Here is an 18129-nt window from a genome sequence, read left to right as displayed (position 1 = left end):
CTCTGTCAGCCTGTCTAAATAAGTTGTAAAATGCTTGAGATTGTCTGTCCCATCTCTTTCTGAAATCCTGTATATGTGGTAGAAGAATTATGAGAAACAAAACCTGAATGTTAATAACAAGACTTAGACTGATAATTTATGATAGAACAAGTTTAAGACTACCTTTACAATAACTTCAACTCTTGCCTCACGGAATCTCAGCAACTCCAAGGCATAACTGCAAGACTAGGAGATAGTTTTGTTAGATATGCAACGCAACACAAATAGTTTGAGGCTTCACCTTTATTTTATCTTAGAACATTGGAGACCTGAAAGGACAAGAAACAGAAACAAGATAGGAAAACAAAACTACGCAAGAGCACTAGCTCCTCTGGACAAAAACTTCTAAGTACTCTTTTTGTAACAAAATATAAGCAAAAAAGATTAAAATAGTGAGAGCTATAAGTGAAAAGCCTCTGTATTACACAACGTTATTGAACTAATAGCATGTTTCAGGAGAACACAGATTAAAAAAATCCTATCAAGATTAAAATTACTGGAACTGAACCATCATTTTCAGGAGAACACAAATCAACCAATAGATTAAAATTCAAATAAAATCCTATCAAGACTAAAAGCAATTTTCAGATATTATTTCAATTCAAAGTGAAATTGAGAGCAGAAAATAACAGGTTTACCTCAAAAAGAGTCGAGACAAGAGTTTCTACGAGCAAGATCCGAGTAGAGAAGGTGAAATCTGGTGAAATCGAAACCGAGTTAAATCGAAACCGAGTTAAATCGAAGCCCAGTGAAAATGGAACATATCGAAAATGAAATCGAGTGAAATTTGAAATCAATTGAAATCGAAATCGATTCAAAACAAATAGAAGGTGAAATTGAAATTGATGTTGAGTTTGAATTGGAGAGAAGATGATTTAGGGTTCATATTTCATATTTGGGGAAGAACACGTAATGTGAAAATGAAAATGTTATGATAATAGTAACTAACTAAAAAATATTAAAAGATTATAATTAAAATATTTATCATTTTAATATAATGATTTATTAAGTTTATTGAATTTGTGAAATAATAGTATTTATATTTTAGATAAAATTGTAGAAAGAGTTTATAAGAGTTTAAACTGGTTTTTAAATTCAATTAGATTAATTGAATTGGTTAAAATAAATAATTCAATTTATTAACCATTTAAATGGTTTAAGTTTTTTATGGTTCAATTCAGTTCAGATTAGATATTTGGATCAGTTAACCAAAATTTTGAACACCCCTAGATATGACCGAGTCAGTGGATATGGAGGAATTGAGGAAGAAGAAGATAATTAAGTTTGTTGGAATAAGAAACTTTTAATATGTATTTTTAAACTTAACTTTGGTGAATGTGGAGACTATTTATTGTTATGTCACCTTTAAATCATGAATTACTTTATTTTATAATTTAATTTAAATTTTATTTTAAAAATTTTAATAATATATATTTATTTATTATATTGATGGTATTTTATTATTATTATATTTATAATGGAATAATTATAATATTTTTTATACAATATAGTAAACATTTGCTAGGGGTTAAACTCCTCACAAATACCAAAACATATATTAACCAATTTGTGAGGAGTTAATTCCCACACAGATACCAAAACCTAGATGGCTTTGCCCCTAGGAAAATACTGACACACTGTGTCTCTAATCCTCGCATACACTTGCATGTCAGCAAGAGAACATTCAAGGATTACATTTTATGAGAGGCTTAGCCCCAAAAAGAATAGCGACATGGCAGGCCACTCGCAAATAAATTGCGATGACCTGTTTAGATAGACGACTTATCGCCTCACAATTTTTTTGTGAAGGGTGTTTTATACTAGTAAGGAGTTTAATCCCTAGTTAAAAACATTTTTTCATATAATGATTAATAAAATTATTTTGATGATTTTACCGTAGAATTTTTCTTGAAAATTTTCTTTTGAAAAAAGTCATGTATCTTACTATATTTTCTTTTATTATTTGTCATCAATTCTAATCTAATGGACGTAAATAATAAAAGTCATGTATCTTACTATATTTTCTTGCAATTTTTTCATATAATGGACGTTAATATATATATATATATATAAAAGAAGGTAACATAAAAAAATTGCAATGAAACTGACAAGGGTTTTTGAGAAAATAACTACAATTAAGATTGTTGGAATTTTTTATGCATAATTGAAACTCATTTAAAACGAGTGCTTTAATACTATATTAGAATTTGAATATCATATATCAAATAACTATGAAGTCCGGACACGGACACGAACACGAGGACTCCATTAATGTACAAATCATAGGACACAGACACGAACACGAGGACTCCACTAATGTACAAATCATAGGACACAGACACCGTTATTTATATTCTACATATTAATATAATAATATAATTTATGGGCAAAGGTAAAAAGTTAAAAATGAGAAGTAAAAAGTTTAATAAAATTACAGCATGCTGTTTTCTGGATTAGTCTGTAATAGAATTAGTTATCAAGTTTTCAAAAACAACTTCGCACATCGTAGAGTCCTTTGCGAATGAAGATAATTCCGCTGTCATTTGGTGTTTTGCTTTTATATCTGCACAACAATCATACTTAATTTTCATAGTCTTTAGTATTTTCGAATTTTGTAAAATATACTTTGCAAATTGGAGCTCAGATTCGGTGCCTTTACAATCTGCAAGACAACATGTTCTCAGGTGCAATGAAAGACACTTTGGAACGATTGGTGGATCGTTCCAACTTTGGTTGTTCCAACTTTCGTCTTGATATTCACAACCCTGTATGATTAAACATTGAAGTTTGTGGTATTGTTCAAGCATTTGTTGCAACCAACCCCACATATTAAAGAAAAATTTAAGTTTCACATGTGTCAGATTATGAAACATGGGAAGTTTACTGCAACATTTCAATTGTGCCTGCATGAGTTACACAAGTGACAAGACAGTACATGAGAATTTTATATAACCAACTGCAATTGCAACTCGTGCAAGCACTTCCGCAACTGCAATTTAAAACTATGGACTACAGTTAAAAAAATCATGAATTGAAAATTAAAATCTATATTGCCATACCTGTTCCATATGTAGAGTCTCCACATTGCAAACCAAATGAAGAGGAATAATAGAATCATGACAATAAATCTTTGCTCGGACTAAACTAGGTAACAAGCCATCAAACTCTTTCGCTGGAACACCCAAACCATTACGAAAACCTAAATATTTGGTTTCCAATTCCTCAAGTATATGACAACCAGAGAGAAGTTTAACAAGCAATTCATGCCGTTCGAAAATTATTCTCTTTAAATGAAGAATTTTAAGAACAGGAAAATCCACTTGATGAGAAAAACCATTCACTATTATTCCTTTCAACTTAAGAACCTTAAGGGTCTTGCAACTATGAATACTAGGTGGTAATTTCATGTCAGCGCTAATGTTAAGATTCTCAATTCCTCTATTCATTACATAGGAAACAAATAGATTAATATTGTTTTGGTTGCGAGTTGAATGATCATGAGCGTAGATGCAATTGAAACGCATTAAAAGGATTGGAAGTTCAATTTTTCGTAAGAGCATCAATTGGTGTACAGAATATCCATGGTAGGTCATGTCTTCGAAGGATTTGCAGTCGAAGTCGAGAGTGAGGACTGAAAGCCATAATGATTTCCATCTCTTAGAGAGGATGCTTGTGGTTGCAGCATGTTTGGTTGGAAGAAAAGAAAGAATGTGACAAAGAATTGAATCGTGAAACTCACTGATTCTATCTGCCATTATCTCTGTCCTCATGCCGTTATTAGTGAGTATTCTATATATTTAGGGTTTTAAAAAGAATGTTATCTAGGGTTTCGTTATTGTTTCAAAACCAAACTAAAATTCAATTAATTGGGCCTAAAATTATAACCCTAAAATAATTCCTTGCACCCATATATTTTTTTAATGACTGTGTTACTTTTTAATTAAAAAAAATAAAAATTGAAAATTTGATATTTTCTATTATATGTCTCAAATTCTTGTGAAACATTTAGACATGTTTTGGATGAGTTGTATACTAAAAAAAATTATTTTTATTTTATGAGCTCCGTCTCAAATACATAAGAAATATTGAAATCGATATAAAACTTTGAGATATATTTTGGATAAAATAAAAAATTAGTGTTTTGTTTTCATTTTTGTGAGTCTTGTTACAAATTTGTGTGAAATATTGACACAAATTGTAACACCACATATAACTCTATCTAGAATCATATTACGTAAAACATTGAAATACTAAAACAAACATGATATAAATAACATTCAAGAATTACTCAAATACTTGTTATATAAGAATAGTACATTAGATGTCCACAATAATCTAATCAGAATAATCACAGTGGAAAACATCCACCAGACATCACTGCATTCAACTTTTAGGTCTTCCTCCGAATCTTCTAAGGGTCCATTTGACTCTACAATGTTACTAAATCTAAGTGGAATTCCCTATCTTAGGTGTTTGGTTTGATGGCGTTTGGAGGTGGAAATTTGGTCTCGATTTAGTGGATATTTCCTAGATTTCATGACAATGTTTTCACTTCATCCAGAAAAAAAAATTGAGGTATAATTCCAAGAACCATCATGATTTTTTTATTTTTAATATACCATATAATCTTTCGGATATTGAATATAACCAAACCAAAAAGTAATCCAAGACATGCTTCAAATTCCAAAAAAAAAAAACTTTAAGTATTATTTCTTTAAAAATGGAGCAGAACAGCCACATCAACTCAAAATACAAAATCCCAAGAAAATGCAAAATCCCAATAAAACATGTAACTACATAACAAAAAAATTCAAAATCTCGGGTCTGTAACCGATTATAACCGACATAAAAAATAAACTATATTCAATGATAACCGGCTAACATCAGTTACACCCTCAAATACTTACATCTCAAACTATGTGTTGATCAACATATTGTTCTTGAAAATAAGAATCTTCGATTATAAGAATCTCTACATGTGTCTTGTGTAATTCATGCAGATAATATTGGTGCAGTGTTCTAAACTTCCCAACACATGTAGAACTTAAAATTTTCCCTATATTTTGGGATAATACACGGGATTGGTTCCTAAAAATGCTTGAACAATGCCACAAACTTCAAAGCTTAATCATACATGTTTTGATGATGTTTCAATTTTATATATTTTTTTCATTTTTAAGTATAATTTCATGTATTTAAATGTTTGAAATACAGAAATTTATGAAATTGTTTGAAGGATCCACCCATAGTTCCAATTTGCAAAATACATTTTGCAAAATTCAAAAGTACTAAAGACTATGAAAAATAAGTATAGCTACTATACTCAAACTTAAGACCTTAAGAAGAACAATACTATGGTTTTAAATTACAGTTGCAGTCGCGAGTATAACTGGGGTCATTGCGGTTGTTGTGATGCACATTGTGGTCGTTACGAGAGAATTTCTATTGATATGTGTTTGAAATGCACATTTGAAAAATATTTTAAGATTTTTCATTACATTAAAATTAAATTGAGTTTTAAGGTTTTGATATTGGGAGTTTTTATGAAAATAACATTGAGAAATTATCTCATTCGATTCCTAATGCAATCAGATGTGCGATTTTAAATTAAAAAATCACACCACAACTGCAATCCAAAACAATTGAAGAAGTTACCGCATCAACAATATTGTTTGATTGATGACAGCTACAATATGTTTGCAACAAAGCTCTACCTTTTACATTTAACTAGAATATAACTCGCGCGTTGCGCGGTTGATCTATAATATATTAATGTCACTCTATATGAAATTTTAAATTTTATCAAAATTTTAGATTTTTTGTATTGAGTAATTTTTAAATAATTATATTTGAATAATTATTATATGTAGTTTTATAAACACATATTTGAAAAAAGATTGAATTTTAAAAGTAATAGAGAAAATTAATTGATTATTTTGATAGAATTTTTTTCCGAGTGAATTTATTTGAATAACTATTATATGAGTTTAATAGGACATTTGAGAATAACTTAAATTTTAAGGAGTAATAAAAAAAATCGATGTAATTGTAAACAATATAAGAATTGTACTAAAATTTATCAATTAGTTTGTATCTTAAAATTTAATGATTGAATAATAGATAATAGAACAACTTCATGGTTAAATTTATAATTTAGTTTAATTTATTTTTATTCAAAGAGAATAATTGATTTATTGGCAATTATAAAACAATAATAATTGTACTAAAATATAATGAAAAAAACACTTTCAAAATTTTTAATATTACATTAATTGTTGAGTTAGAAATTGGAATTGTAGATAATTATCATCAATAATAGGTAAGAAATATAATTTCAAAATTTCTAATAGTCCTTAATTATAGGTTGAAGATTTAGATTGATAGATAATTAGTAAATAGTGAGAAATTGAGATTCAATTTGATTTTTTTTAAATATGATACTAACTACAAAATTAAAATTTTGATTGGTAGATAATGTCACTAATATTGTAAAATGGAGCTTCCGTTTTATTTAGAGTCAGAATTTGGATTGATAAATAATTTAAAAAGCGAGAAATAAATTTTAATTTTTTAATAAGTCATTAATTATTAAATATGAATGTAGAATGATAGATTATTATTAGCCACAATTAGAAAGAAATAAAAAATAAAACTTCATAACAATTGAAATGAAAATTAAATATTTTCTATATACGCTAATTATAGTATTGTTAGAAATAAAAATTAGATATTATCTATATGCACTAATTATAGTATTGTTAGAAATAGTTTGTGTAAAGGAATAAAATATTTTTTATAAATAATAAAAACATCAGTTATTTCATATAGCTAATTCACAAAAATGTTTTAAAATAGAAGGAAGGAAATTAAACCAAAGAATAACTTCGTAACAATTAAATTGAAATTAAATATTGTTGGTATGATTATATTCAAAAGAGATTGTAAGAGAAAGAAGGAAACTAAACAAAAAAATAATAATCTGACTGGTATGGTTATATCTGGACGAAAACATGTGTATTATAGTTCAAAAAATTTGATGATCTAAATGATTATTATTCATAGAGACTATAAACTTTCAAATTGAAGACAGGTAAATTTATATGAACTTTGAAATTGAAGACCCATAAATTTATTTACATCTTTATTACAAAGACAATAAACAACATATATCAAAATAATTCTGAATTTCTTTTATTATCCGTCATTGGCTGTAAATTATTCCTTTTGTTCATATATATATATATATATATATATATATATATATATATATATATATATATATATATATATATATATATATATATATATATAATTCTAGCCTAGTGAAAATAAGATCCAAACATAAATTACTACTTAAAAATAAAAATAAAAATAAGATATTTACAAGAATATCCTTCAAGTCTTGTTGTATCAAAGGATCCTGATATTTCTCTAAATGATGTTGATGGGGATTTACTGCCGCATGGTATCTAGATCTCAAGAGAGGCGGGGAATATATGCTCTAGCATCCCTCACGCTGATGGTACCTTTTTCTAAAATATATTACAATTTTGGCAATTACTAAACTTTGTATAATTTTCACAATTACTAAACTCTCCATATACATATAAAATTACAGAATTAGACTGTTGTCCGGATTAGTCGGTAATAGAATTAGTTATCGAGTTTTCAAAAACAACTTCGCACATTGTAGAGCCCTTTGCGAATGAAGATAATTCCATTGTCATTTCGTGTTTCGCTTTTATATCTGCACAGTAATTATACTTAAATTTCATAGTCTTCGGTCTTTTTGAAATTTGCAAAATATACTTTACAAATTGGAGCTCAGATTCCGTGCCTTGCAAGACAACATGTTCTCAGATGCAATGAAAGACACTTTGGAACTATTGGTGGATTGTTGCAACTTTGGTCGTTCCAACTTTGGTCTTGATATTCACAACCCTGTATGATTAAACTTTGAAGTTTGTGGCATTGTTGAAGCATTTGTTGCAACCAACCCCACATATTAAAGAAAAATTTAAGTTTCACATGTGTCAGATTATAAAACATGGGAAGTTTACTACAACCTTTCAATTGTGCCTGCATGAGTTACACAAGTGACCAGACAGTACATGAGAATTCTATATAACCAACTGCAGTCCCCGACACAACTGCAATTGCAACTCGTGCAACCACGTCCGCAACTGCAATTTAAAACTATGGACTACAGTTAAAAAAATCATGAATTTACAGAAAATTAAAATCTATATTACATACCTGTTCCATATGTAGACTCTCCACATTGCGAATCAAATGAAGAGGAATAATATAATCATGACAATAAATCTTTGCACGGACCAAACTAGGTAACAAGCCATCAAACTCTTTTGCTAGAACACGCCAACCATTAACATAAATATTTGGTTTCCAATTCCTCAAGTATATGACAACCAGAGAGAAGTTTAAGAAGCAATTCATGCCGTTCGAAAATCATTCTCTTTAAATGAAGAATTTTAAGAACAGGAAAATCCACTTGATGAGAAAAACCATTCACTATTATTCCTTTCAACTTAAGAACCTTAAGGGTCTTGCAACTAAGAATACTAGGTGGTAATTTCATGTCGCCGCTAATGTTAAGTTTCTCAATTCCTCTATTCATTACATAGGAAACGAATAGAGTAACATCACATTGGGTTTGAATTGGACACCAGTAGTTGCAATTGAAACGAAACGAAAGGATTGGAAGTTCAATTTTTCGTAAGGGCATCAATTTGTGTATATAATATCCAAATGAGGCCATGTCTTTGAAGGATTTGCAGTCGAATTCGAGAGTGAGGACTGAAAGCCATAATGATTTCCATCTCTTAGAGAGGATGCTTGTGGTTGCAGCATGTTTGGTTGGAAGAAAAGAAAGAATGTGACACAGAATTGAATCATGCAACTCACTGATTCTATCTGCCATTATCTCTGTCCTCAGCATCACATGCCGTAATTAGTTCAATCCTAATGTTTCAAATATGAAAAGGGTTTGTAGTGAGTACACTTTATATTTAGGGTTTTAAAAAAATGTTATTTAGGTTTTTGTTATTGTTTCAAAACCAAACTAAAATTCAATTAATTGGGCCTAAAATTATACCTTGCTTGCACCCTTATATTTTTTTTAAGGACCGTGTTACTGTTTAATTAAAAATAAATAAAAATTGAAAATTTGATATTTTCTATTATATGTCTCAAATTCTTGTGAAACATTTAGACATGTTTTGGATGAGTTATATACACAATTTTTTTTATTTTATTTTATGAGCTCCGTCTCAAATCCGTAAGAAATATTGAAATTGATACAAAAGTTTGAGATATATTTTGGATAAACTAAAAAGTAAGTGTTTTATTTTCATTTTTATTGTTTCAAAGTTCAGATTCGTTGACAGATTTTATCAAATGGAAATGTTGCTCATGAGGTTTCTCTGAACGATGAGGTATAACGATTTTTGTAAATGCTTTTTGTTACAATGCTTTTGATTAGATGTTGTAGTAGCAGTTGTAGTAGTGTTGTTAACAAGGCCGATGAGACTTTGATTTAATTGCATTGCAGTTTCGATGACATCAAAAACAATTATGAGTTATGTCGTAGCTCAAATTATAGTTGTGTGTCTAAAATCTAATTGGATTATATAAGGTCGATGAGACTTCAATTGCAGCCAATGCGACTTCAATTGTAGTTGCATTGCAGCTTCGATGAGAGTTCAATTGCAGAAAATGTGACTTCAATGGTAGTTCATTGCAGTTTCGATATGACATCAATTGCAGAAAATGCGACTTCAATGGTAGTTCATTGCAGTTTCGATATGACATCAATTGCAGATAATGGGACATCAATTGTAGTTACATTGCAGTTTCGATGAGAGTTCAATTGCAAACAATGCGACTTCGATTAGGGTTTCAATATGACTTCAATTGGATACAATGTGAATTCGATTGTAGTTGCATTGCAGTTTCGATTAGGCTTCAAATGCCGACAATGCGACTTCAATTGTAGTTGCATTGCAGTTTCAATGAGATTTCAAATGGCCAATAATGTGACTTCAAATGTAGCATTGAAGTTTCGGTGAGATTTCAATGGCAGACAACGCGACTTTGATTATAGTTCATAGCAGTTTCGACGAGACTTCATTTGCAGACAATGTGAGATTTGATTTTAATTTTGTTTGGTGTTGAATATAGGACCTGCAAGATGTTACCGTCAATTACAGAATTAATGTACCCATAGATGATTTATGGTCTCAACTATGCTTGGTTGCCAAAGATCCTATCGAAGAAAGTTGCTACGGTGAGGAGGTGATACATTACTGTGCAGAATTTGGAAAATTCAGTGACCTTAAAATTTGTCTTTCTTTCAAGAGTGGAGTTCTTCTCAAGCCGATCCTTTAACTGTTTCTCAAGCTCATCCAACTCTGATGCAAACCTTCCTCCTCTATGGAGCCATTGACATAGGTCTAGTACCAAATACTACATATATGGCGACCTCAACTTCATGTTCAGAAGGCAAGTCGAAAACATCAGGAAATTCACACACCATCGACATATCACACACCATGTGACTACACCCTCTCATATTAGCTCTGGACAAGTCATTACTCTCAAGCCTTGAACTTGTGACTCACATCTTCCACGACAACATATTACGTATGTCATACAATAATGCAACGACAACAATACAATAATGCTTACATCACTGTAAACAATCATGCATATAAACGCATCAACAATTATTCTCACTCTGAATTACGCATCTCAACAATCATCAGTAAGTATTTACAACACTTCAGATAATTATACTTGCACTTCACAACATATATTCACACATCCAATAAACATCCACATAGCACTCAATCATATTAATTCATATTATCATCACTTCATCATTAATGCATTCATTCACAACGATTAATCGTTCGTTTTAACGTCAATCATTACACAATAAGTGAAATAATTAAATTTCACATATTCTAGTACCCATCTAACCTCTTAATAAATCACTATGGGATAGCCATAAGTGTTAGCTTTCGAATGTTTCAAACCGTACCTCATTTGAATTTACAGAACTAAAGTTATGGCGAAAACGATCGGAGAAAATAATAGGTTTCATCTAACATTTTGTTCGATAATTTTTCACAATCATACTAGCATCAATTTAACTCTCACATTTTCTATATTTCCCTTTCTCCCTTTACTAACTCTAATTTATTTTATTTTAATTATTAATTCTAATAACTCAAATTTCCACCAAATTCTACTTTTTTTTTTTATCGCTAGCTTATTTTTAATTACTCCACTCAATTTAAATTAATTAAAATATTCCAATTAATTTATACAATTCCCTTGACTCTCTCCAATATCCACCTTGACGCATATATTCACCGATTATTCAAATAAAAACATACAAATCACTTAATAATTTAAATAAAATGCAACTAAATTCAATTAAATAAATTAATTGAATTTAGGGTGTTACACTCCGCTCTAACCGATTCCTCATCATCTTAATTATCAGCATCATCTTCATCATCTGAATTTTGATGTCCACTAGATTCAAATCATTTTGATCTTCATCACCACTATATTCTGCATCAGATGAATCAGTGTAATGAACATTGTTTAAATCAACAACAATAGAATCTCGATACTTATCCATAAAATTGGCCAATATATAACATAACATAAGACAACAATAATCATAAAACCTAATTCCCAAATTGAAATCAAATGTTAACCAACATATTGAATAATTAACAAATTAAAAATCAAAATCCCTAAATTTTAAATCGAAATACGGATAATGGCATCAATCATAAAACTTAATTCCCAAATTGAAATAAAATGTATCTAACTTAATGAATAGCTAACATATTGAAAGTACAATATCAATACGAACACCAATAAATTGTGTGAGGAGTGATTGTATCTGAGAAAATACAAACATCAATAAACTATGTGTTGAGCGATTGTATGGGAGAATATTAAAGGTTCGGTCGTTGTATAATATTGAAAAAAATCTCATTTTACAATGGTGAAAGAAGAAGTGAAACATGCGTGTTGAGCGATTGTATGGGAGAATATTAAAGGTTCGGTCGTTGTATAATACTGAAAAAAACTCATTTTATAATGGTGAAAGAAGAAGTGAAACATGCGCGTTAGTTAGTGGTTGTTTTACAACTTGATGGAAAAAGATGAATGTGGGTAGTTCTATAAATTGAGGGAAAGAATATGAAGTTGTTATTGGTTAGAGAAAGAAAACGAAGTTGTTGTTGGTTGGAGAAAGAAAACGAAGTTGTTGTTGAAAATATCGTGACAATATATTTATGTGTTTTATGAATTTTGATTTTCGAAAAATAAAATTTAAATATTAAAAAACAATATAAAAAAATTAATATGTTATAGGACTTAGTTGCAAATATGTTAAAGACTTGTTTTTTTTTTCATAGGCAAAAACAATATATAAAAAAGAGCACAAGGGTGCTCAACCCACAACACCAGTAAATTACCAAAGAAAAAAGCAATAGGAAAACCACTAAAAAGAGAAGGATTTGTTTGCCACATAAACTAATTCACATCGATTCAACCACAAAATTTAGCCACGAACCACTACATAATCCCTAAAATATCCATCTTCTCCAATCTCCCTCCTTTGAATATGATAGAATTCTTAAACGTCCACACGATCCAACAAACCGATAACCAAATACAACTATGAAACTCAATCTTGAATTTGCTAGAACATAATTCCTTTAAATACAAAACAAAGAGACTAAAGAAATCTGCTCCCCACATATATCGATGCTTAGCCAACCCTTCATCCCAAATCCATTGAGCCACATCGCAATAATAGAAAAGATGGAAGAGAGTTTCGTCGGCATTAAAGCAAAAAGGACAAGTATAATTATTCAAATTAATACTTCTTCTCAATAAATTCAGCTTTGTAGGTAACCTATTCAACAAACGTCAAACCACTGAGAACCAATGTGTCCTTAGCGGAAACCTATTTATTGAACGCAGAAATCAGCTTATGACTTCTAGCTGTTGAAAAACCATTGACACCCAATTTCCAAATAAATGAATCTTCTCCCAAAATCTTCAGCTGAACATTCTCCAACAAATGCTGCAACTCCGAAAGTTGCTCTGCTGCCTGAATCGAGTGGATATCGCTGCTTCCCGAAAAATTCCACGACTAAATCTCACCTATCCATTTACCCGTCGAAATTATGTTTCCGGGGGTACACCGAAAGCACAAAACAAATCTGGTAAAACAGCAGCAAGCGGTTTCGTACCGATCCAAGACTGCTGCCAGAAATCAATAACATTGCCATCTCCGATTTTCCCACAAACGAATTCATTGAACCAATTAACTTCCGAATTGAACACTGTTCCAATGCCATAAATGTCTTTCCACCACAAAAATGCTCTTCTAACAGTTTAAAGAAAATTATTAATGTACATAATTATATTGTAACTGTCATATCTTTTATATTCCCTCATATTATTAGTATTTCCCCATACTATTAGTATTCCCTTTATTCATAGGAGTATATATATATGAGCCTAGATCTTGTATAAAGATATAACTTTTTTGTTCTGCTAAATAATGAAAAGTTATTTTATTTTATCTTATTCTCTCAATATTAACATGGTATCAGAACAATAAAGCTCTGGTAGCCATTGTTCTTTCCAATTCTAATATTCTCATACAAATTCCTCGCATCTTTCTTTTTGATTTCTGCAAATATCTTCCTTCAATTATGGCTACCACAGATTATTCTGATTTCTCAACAAATTCCGCAAACCCTTACTATTTGCATCCCAACGAAAATCCAGCTTTGATTTTGGTCTCTCCGCCTCTGGATCACAAGAATTATCATACATGGGCAAGATCCATGAACATATCTTTGATTTCAAAGAACAAAGATAAGTTCGTCGATGGTAGTTTTCCCAAACCTTCGATAACTGATCCTCTCTATGGCCCATGGATTCGCTGCAACACTATGGTTTTAGCTTGGATTCATCGATCTATCTCTGATTCTATTGCGCGTTCGGTTTTATGGATCGATACTGCTGCCAGTGTTTGGAAAAATCTCAGAATTAGATTTTCGCAAGGAGACATTTTTCGTATTTCTGATATTCAGGAAGAACTCTACAAATTTCGTCAAGGTAATCTTGATATTTCCGATTTCTTTACTCAATTGAAGGTTTTATGGAATGAGTTGGAAAATTATAGACCCATTCCTCACTATAAGTGTGCAATTGCATGTACTTGTGGAGCAATTGATTCAATCAAAACTTATCGTCAACAAGATTATGTCATTAGATTTCTTAAGGGATTAAACGACAAGTTCTCTCATACAATATCTCAAATAATGTTGATGAATCCTTTACCTGACATAGATACTGTTTTCTCAATTTTAATTCAACAAGAGAGAGAAATTGGAAATTTTGTGATTGATTCAATTGTTAATGATGCTCCTGATATGAATTCTTCTAAGGCTTTTTTGGCCAATTCTTATTCTGGTAATTTCCATGGGAAATACAATTTCAAAGGTAAAGGCCAAAATTATAGTTCAAAAGGAGCTAATCGCTTTTGTACACACTGCAACCGCTCAAATCACACACTTGAAACTTGTTGGATCAAACATGGTTATCCTATTGGTTATAAGGGTAAAGGCAAGAACACATCACAGTCAACACAGGCTAACAGTGTTGCACCACCCAATGGTACAATACATGGTTCTTCCGCACAATTGGATTCTAATTCAAAACCGCTTTTTGGTTTCACTCAAGAGCAATATCATGGAATTCTTGGTCTAGTCCAACAATTTAAATCCCACCTGCTTCTAATTTTGTTTCAACATCTCCCCTTGCATTCAATTCTCAGTCTTCTAATGGCAACGGTAAGTGCTCACATCTTCGGATTTTGGACACCGGTGCCACTGATCATTTCACATTTGATCTGAGTTATTTTAGTACATATAGGAACATCATTCCTATATTTGTTTCTTTACCAAATGGAACACAAATTCTCGCTTCCATAGCAGGCACCGTCACTATCTCACCCTTCCTTACCTTACTTAATGTTCTCTACATACCATCTTTTCATGTGAACTTAATTTCTGTTACTAAGCTAGCCATTACTAATAACTATTGTGTGAATTTCACATCTCATTCCTGTGAAATTTTGCATAATTGTTCCAAGACAGTGATTGGTATAGCTAGGCTTCAAGGAGGATTATATGTCATAGATCATGCAAATTCCACCAGCTATGTTCCACCTGTTTGTAATTCTGTTTCTACTGATGAAATTCTAGTTATCAGACTTTGGATGTCACACTGGTTGTTATGACATCCAATTCTGCACAGACAGGGATTATGCAGAACTTAACAGTAAGTGCAGTAAATAACACAAGTAATTGTTCACCCAGTTCAGTCCAACATGACCTACATCTGGGGGCTACCAAGCCAGGGAGGAAATCCACTATTAGTAGTATCAATTCAAAGCTAAACTCACCTGTTTACAACTTATCACTTAATCCCTACCCAATGCAATTTCAATCTTAACCTAAGATCAGAGTTCCTACTCACTCCCCCTCAATCACCTCAGTGATATTAAAGACACTTTGAAGTCACACTTCAAAAACAACTCTTGATTATGCTTCACAGCTTAAATCAAGATACACAGCACTCACGCTTAAAAGCTTTGAGTGACACAACACTTACAACTCAATGAACACCCTATGCCAAAGCAATCATCTACTTGATAATGGCTTGGCTTACAAGATACGTCTAATACAAGACTCACAAAATACAGCAGTGAAGTATGATGGACACACTGACTCTTCACGCTTCAAAATCCCCAAGACTGAATGAAGGAATGCCTTCCTTTTTATATTGCAGCACCTGGGCTTTTGCACCTGTATTTTCCTGAATTTTAGGTCACACAAGTTCCCTCAAATTCAACATTTAGGTTGCTAACAAATAGGCTATTTGTTAGGTTCATTGAATGTAGCTTGGTTGTTGATTTCCTGGATTTTCTCTCAAGGTCCATATGCTGAGTCTGTTTTTCCAGAAAACAGACTGTACAATTTGCTGACCTGTACATGATCAAAATGACCATACTACAGTAACAGCTTACATTAATAAATGTCAAAGTGTCCAACTTAACATTTATACATTTGGCCTTAAGTTAGTTCTGTTATTCTCTTGAAGAACAAACTAAGTTTTATGCTGAAGTATAGCAGAACACCACTCTGCCTAATCTCCAGTAGCTGCTGTCAATGATGAATGTCACAACATCCAGTTTGACATTCAGTCAGTAGGCCTTATGCCAGGTCTGGTTCTTCCTTGATAACCAGACTGCAAATGAATACTAAGTTCTAACAGAACTTCTGTTCCTTAGTATCTGTTGACAGGTATGAATGTCACAGCATTCAATAATCCTGTGTTAGCTAGTCCTGCAGTAACTACAATGTAGTCACATATACATGTCATGACATCAGTCAAGACATTAGTGTTTTACCATATAATGCAGCCAATTAAACACCTACAAACTCCCCCTTTGGCAAAATTTTTGCTAAAACACTTTGATCCCCATAACAGAGTTCATGGCAGCGGAATACTACTAGCTAATACACTCAGAGTGGCAGCACACTCACACACATGGAAGTTAAATAAAAACTTCGCATAGCAGCACACACATATTAGAAGTTGCACCTAAACTTCAACATCAGCTGCAGGGGGGGAATCTTCAGATCTGTCATGAGAGTCTGTTGTAGAGACCCACTCTGTTTGTCAGGGGTATTGGTGGTTATTACTCCCCCTTTTTGTCACAAATGTTGCCAAAGCCAACAACATAGTCAGAGCACAATGACAGAGTTCCAGACTTGGTTTTACTTCACAGTTTCAACCAAGTTAACATCCACTTGATCTTGCTTCACAGCTTCGATCAAGTGATCACCCACTTTTGCTTTACAGTAGGTACCACCATATCAGATGCCATGATTTTGTTTCTGACATCCAGAACCACTCCTGCATGAACAGCATCCTTGAACTCCTGCAGGTACAGTGGCCTTCTCTCTGTAGGGTGTCTCCTTACCCTCTTGTATCCACCCTTGTTGCAAGCAGCATAGCTATGATTTGTTGACCAATCATAGCCTAGTACAAATTGTTTAATAGTCAGAGATATTAAACAATTTATCCCAAACATCAGTGGTTGCTATAAGGTCTCAGAGAGACATATTCCCAGTTTGCTCCTTAAGTTTTCAAACTGAGTAGCATCCAGAGCCTTTGTAAATATGTCAGCCAGTTGAAGATCCGTGGCTACATGTTCCAAAGTGATCACCTTGTCTTCCACCAGATCTCTGATGAAGTGGTGCCTAATGTCAATATGTTTGGTCCTGCTATGTTGGATGGGATTCTTGGAGATGTTGATGGCACTGAGATTATCACAGAACAATGTCATAACATTTTGAGTGACATTGTACTCAATGAGCATTTGTTTCATCCAAACCAGTTGGGAGCAACTGCTTCCAGCAGCTATGTATTCAGCCTCTGCAGTGGACAGAGAGACACAGTTCTGCTTCTTGCTGAACCACGATATGAGGTTTTCTCCTAAGAAGAAACATCCACCTGATGTGCTTTTTCTGTCATCAGCACTTCCAGCCCAATCAGCATCACAGTACCCAGATAGGACAGACTTAGACCCATGTGAATACAGCATCCCATAGTCACACGTCCCATTGATGTACTTGAGAATCCTTTTGACTTGATTCAAGTGGCTCACCTTGGGCTCTGCTTGGTATCTGGCACACACTCCAACTGCATAGGAAATGTCAGGTCTACTTGCAGTTAGATACAGCAGACTACCTATCATGCTTCTGTACAGGCATTGATCAACACTAGGCCCTCCATCATCTTTGGTTAACTTCAGATGAGTAGGAGCAGGAGTCCTCTTGTGCCTGGCATGATCCATACCAAACTTCTTAACTATGTTCTTGGCATACTTGCTTTGGGAGAGAAACATAGAGTCCTCCATTTGGTTTACTTGCATTCCAAGGAAATAGGTCAGTT

General features: G+C 32.2%; 2 protein-coding genes across 2 annotated transcripts; both read right to left on the bottom strand.

The window, feature by feature from the left end:
- Positions 1–2492: 2492 nt before the first annotated feature.
- On the bottom strand, positions 2493–3809 carry LOC127081542 (F-box/FBD/LRR-repeat protein At5g56420). Its single transcript, XM_051021790.1, has 2 exons — positions 3099–3809; positions 2493–2942 (listed from the first exon to the last, which is right to left on the bottom strand). Exons 1-2 carry the CDS (start codon positions 3807–3809, stop codon positions 2493–2495), a joined length of 1161 nt encoding a protein of 386 aa, XP_050877747.1.
- Positions 3810–8159: 4350 nt separating this feature from the next.
- On the bottom strand, positions 8160–8980 carry LOC127081541 (putative FBD-associated F-box protein At5g56700). The gene is made up of 3 exons (XM_051021789.1): positions 8470–8980; positions 8296–8408; positions 8160–8222 (listed from the first exon to the last, which is right to left on the bottom strand). Exons 1-3 carry the CDS (start codon positions 8978–8980, stop codon positions 8160–8162), a joined length of 687 nt encoding a protein of 228 aa, XP_050877746.1.
- Positions 8981–18129: the final 9149 nt, after the last annotated feature.

The sequence above is a fragment of the Lathyrus oleraceus genome, chromosome 5 (assembly GCF_024323335.1).
Source record: "Lathyrus oleraceus cultivar Zhongwan6 chromosome 5, CAAS_Psat_ZW6_1.0, whole genome shotgun sequence".
Taxonomy (NCBI): domain Eukaryota; kingdom Viridiplantae; phylum Streptophyta; class Magnoliopsida; order Fabales; family Fabaceae; genus Lathyrus; species Lathyrus oleraceus.
The sequence above is the reverse complement of the archived record's forward strand: the minus strand, read 5'-3'. Positions and strand labels throughout refer to the sequence as shown.